Source organism: Vicia villosa, unplaced genomic scaffold, assembly GCF_029867415.1.
Source record: "Vicia villosa cultivar HV-30 ecotype Madison, WI unplaced genomic scaffold, Vvil1.0 ctg.000032F_1_1_3, whole genome shotgun sequence".
NCBI lineage: Eukaryota > Viridiplantae > Streptophyta > Magnoliopsida > Fabales > Fabaceae > Vicia > Vicia villosa.
The window spans coordinates 1,436,534-1,441,037 of record NW_026704967.1 but is presented as its reverse complement, the minus strand read 5'-3'; the positions used below and the strand labels follow the sequence as shown (position 1 = coordinate 1,441,037).

The 4,504-nt window shown below is 32.0% G+C and overlaps 1 protein-coding gene across 1 annotated transcript; it reads left to right on the top strand.

The window, feature by feature from the left end:
* The first annotated feature begins 1,253 nt into the window (after positions 1 to 1,253).
* LOC131622557 (phosphatidylinositol 4-kinase gamma 3-like) lies at positions 1,254 to 4,229 on the top strand. Its single transcript, XM_058893592.1, has 3 exons — positions 1,254 to 1,470; positions 1,711 to 3,475; positions 3,558 to 4,229. The coding sequence occupies exons 2-3, from the start codon at positions 2,129 to 2,131 to the stop codon at positions 3,933 to 3,935; spliced, it is 1,725 nt and encodes a 574-aa protein (XP_058749575.1). The 5' UTR covers positions 1,254 to 1,470; positions 1,711 to 2,128; the 3' UTR covers positions 3,936 to 4,229.
* Positions 4,230 to 4,504: the final 275 nt, after the last annotated feature.

Below are 4,504 nucleotides of genomic sequence, written 5' to 3'. Positions count from 1 at the left end.
ACTAAAAAACCCATCTATGGAAGTTTTGTTTGGAGTGCATCTATTAAATTTCTCATGGGAACTAGTAAATGTATTGAAATCACCTAGCATTCACCAAGAGTCAGGATTAACCTTTTTTAGATTATAATTTCATTCCATAACTATCTTCGAATCGCATGAAAGTTACTGGCACATACATCCATAATGAAGAATTTAATTTGATCCACTTCTATAGAAAAAGTTACATGTTATTTAGATAAACTCAATATAATGAGGTTCATATATATTGTACAAAAAACTCATAGATTTGAATTATAATTTTGTCTAAAATATAATACAAATCTCTTAATCCTAATTTGTTTAAGACATTCATAATGGAAATGAGCATAAAAAAAATCATATGAAATAAATATAAACCATTAACTTAACATAAAAAACTATTTGAATTAACTTATAAACTAGTAAAAATTAGATACTGGGCAGCTTGTTTCAGCTTATTTAAAATAATTTTTATAGCGTTAAATATTTTAGCTAAAAAATTATATAGAATTTCCGAAAAAAAATTGATTTAAATAATTTTTGTTAAAATTTTATTTTTATATAATAATTTTTTTCGAATAAAATTTTAAAAAATTACTTAAAGTATTTTGAATAGCTCTTCATAAAATTATTTTTGAAATAACTGAAAAATTATGTGATTTTGACTAAGTTTTAAAATTTAATAATATATATTATATTTGTTTTATGTATTTAATTGAGATACATTGATAATATAAAAGAAATTTTATACCGTCACTGAATTATAATCATTAAATTGTTATTGTTTGGCTTTTTTTTTTATAATCATATACAAAGTAATATTTGTGAATGGTTGTTTGTGATGTACTGATTATGTAAAATATATTACATTAATAATGCATAACAATTATTCTCTTGTTTTATTATACGTCAAAATTAATCTTGTAATTTATAAAAAAATTATTAAAAAAAATTCTTAAAAAAATTACTTTTTCAAAGATAATACAAGCAGTCGTACAAATTTATTAAACAAATCTGTTTTACACATATAAGCTTATAAATCATAAATTATATCAAATAAAAAAATCATAAATTATAAACTTACAAAAAAATGAGTTTGTCAAACAAATTTAGGATCTAGAAAGAATATTACTTGGTGAGGAGGTTAGTAAATATGGAATAATCTAATCAATCATCAATACACTTGCATCAATGAGATGAAAAGAAAAATGTATTGAACTTGCGTGACAAGACAAAAATAGATGTATATAGCATAGAACCTCACCAGAATGTACCATATAACAAAAACCTCTATTCTTCTCAGTTCTCACTCACATTGTTTCTTTTTCATTTTTCATCAATGGTGACTCACTGAGTCGAATCTAAGAAAACTTCCGATTCGTAAAATGTCGCTTTGTTTCTCAACTTTCTCATATCACCGTCTTCCTACCTGAGTTTCTTCTTTCACTCTCCGTAAGCTTCTTCTTCTTTTCTTTTTTTTTTCTAGAACATTCTTTTATGGATTCTCGTTTATCATCGTAGCTAGTTTTGGTATGAAGAAAATTCATGAAAAATACCTTATTTCTCTTGTTCTTAATTTGAAATTTCGAAAATGATTATTTGATTTCATGTCATAAATTATTATATTCATGTTTCGTTTTCAGTGTTTTTTATTATTCCATTTGAAATTGACATGCAATTTATATGTTGTAGGGTAACTGGACTACGGTTTGCAAGCAATCTCTTGTTCTCTGAATTTTGCTATAGCATTAAGCATTGCAGCAATGTAAAAATTTATAGTATTATCAAATATCAATTCAAATATCAATTCAAATAGACATTTGATTTGATAAGCTGAACTTAATTTCTCTGAAAGTTTCATTTTCCAGAAATCTTGGTTTGGTTCCGAGCCATGATTTTTGGAAAGAAACTGCTAGTAGGTTACATATTTTAGGCTTTTTAGTTCTTGTTTACTGCTTAGGTTCAGGTATGGGCTACTTTTGCAGTGAGAGGGAAAACCTGAAAAATGAGAAGGGAAAATTAGTTGAGATGTTTTGATTTTAATAGTGATCGTAAGGTTCATAGCTTGTTTATTTTTGAGCCAGCAAGATTATGAACCTGTAAATTGCGAATGGCTTGTTTGACAGTTAGTCCAATGTATGAAAATGGTGAATATACTAGTTGGTTTAGTCGTCATGCAAGGGATTCAATTTTGATTTACCTAACTGTTGGTGGATCGGTGATCCCCATGCATATTATGGAGACGGATTCCATTGCTTCGGTGAAGCTGAGAATTCAAACCTTTAGAGGATTTTTTGTAAAGAAATCGAAACTGGTTTTTGAAGGGAAGGAATTGGCTCATGACAAATCATGTGTCCGTGATTATGGAGTTGCTGATGGAAATGTGTTGCATTTAGTTCTAAGGTTTTCTGATCTTAAAGCTATTACAGTTAGGACTTTATCTGGTAAGGAGTTTGGGTTTTGTATCGAGAAGACTAGGAATGTGGGTTATGTGAAGCAGCAGATTGCAAGGAAAGGGCAAGGGTTCTTCGATCTTGCGGATCAAGAATTGGTATGGAAGGGCGAGGCACTTGATGACCGAAGACTTATTGAGGACATCTGTAAGGATAATGATGCTGTGATTCATTTGTTGGTCAGGATATCAGATGCCAAGGTAAGAACTAAACCAGTAGAAAAAGATTTTGAATTATCAATTGAGGCATCGTCCACACCTGATAGAGTACCAAATTTAGCTGCAGACCAGCTAGGGCCACTGGTCCCGAAGAGGAACAGGTTGACTAGTGAATTTCTTTTGGAACCAATTTTTAAGAATTCCAATATCAAAATTCCACCACTTATCCAGGAACTAGTTAAAATTACATTAGAGGGGTTAGAGAAAGGCCGTAAGCCAATTCGATCATCAGAGGGATCAGGAGGAGCTTATCTCATGCAAGATCCATCTGGCTTAAAGTATGTGTCAGTTTTCAAGCCTACTGATGAGGAGCCAATGGCAATTAATAATCCTCGGGGCTTACCTATCTCAGAGGATGGTGAAGGGTTAAAGAAAGGAACACGAGTAGGGAAAGGTGCGTTGAGAGAAGTTGCAGCTTACATCTTGGATCATCCGAGGAAAGGCCCTCGCTCATATCATAACAATGAGGAGCAGGGGTTTGCTGGAGTTCCGCCTACAGTTATGGTCAAATGCATGCATGAAGGGTTCCATCATCCTGAAGGTTATAAGAAGGTTTCAAGTAATGTTAAAATAGGATCACTTCAGATGTTTATGAAGAACATTGGAAGCTGTGAAGATATGGGCCCTAGCGCATTTCCGGTGAAAGAGGTACACAAGATCTCTGTGCTGGACATCAGGTTGGCAAATGCAGATAGACATGCCGGGAATATTTTGGTTTCCAAGAACGGTGAAGATGATCCAACTGTCCTTATTCCAATTGATCATGGCTATTGTCTGCCTGAGAGTGTAAGTCTGAAATCTGAATGAATTGGTTTTCTTTTTCAGTCTGAAAATAATTTAAGCTGATGTTGTTTTGCCCGTTTTGCAGTTTGAAGACTGCACTTTTGACTGGTTATATTGGCCACAAGCTCAAGAACCTTACTCCCCAGACACCATTGAGCACATAAAATCTCTGGATGCTGAAGAAGATATCAAGCTTTTGAAATCTCATGGATGGGAACTTCCTCTTGAATGTGCCCGGATCCTTCGTATATCAACCATGCTGCTTCAGAAAGGTGCAGAGAAAGGACTCACTCCTTTCACCATAGGAAGCATCATGTGTAGAGAAACACTGAAGAAAAAGTCTGTCATTGAGCAGATTATTCAGGAAGCGGAAGAGGCTGCACTTCCCGGAACAAGCGAAGCTGCATTTCTTGATCTTGTTTCTGTGATCATGGATAATCATTTAGAAGGCCTATTCCCATGACTGAATTGTAATATACACATGCTGCAACTTAGAAGGGCTATTCCTATGACTGAAATCGGCTGTGGTTGAGTCCTTCCAACAACCAATCAAGAATTTGATGCTTGTGTTGATATATAGACTTTTGTGTTTTTAATACTACTCCTTCTTATGGAATTTCTGTGCAATATCATACCAATGTTCTGTGGTGCTTGAGCTAATATGTAATATTGAAAATAAATGTTGAACTACAGTGAATGATACTGGGCGAAAGAATTGTTGGGAAGAATGAGAACACCAGCACAAATAAATATCGTTTAAAAGAAGTAATATCAATTATATTATACTTTCCTCATTTTTTATTATATGCCACTTTCAGAAATAATATAAAATCAAAAGTCCTTTCATAATATCTTTAAATCAGTAAAGAATGATAATTTTGTTAAATAGATATAATTTTTCTTTTTTATATATATAAATTATTTATTTTTTAATATATGTGAAGTGCCAAAATGATTTATATTGAAAAATGGGAGAGTATAAACTTATATGTTTTCAAAAATGTGTTTATTAATTGTTTTCACAAACTTATA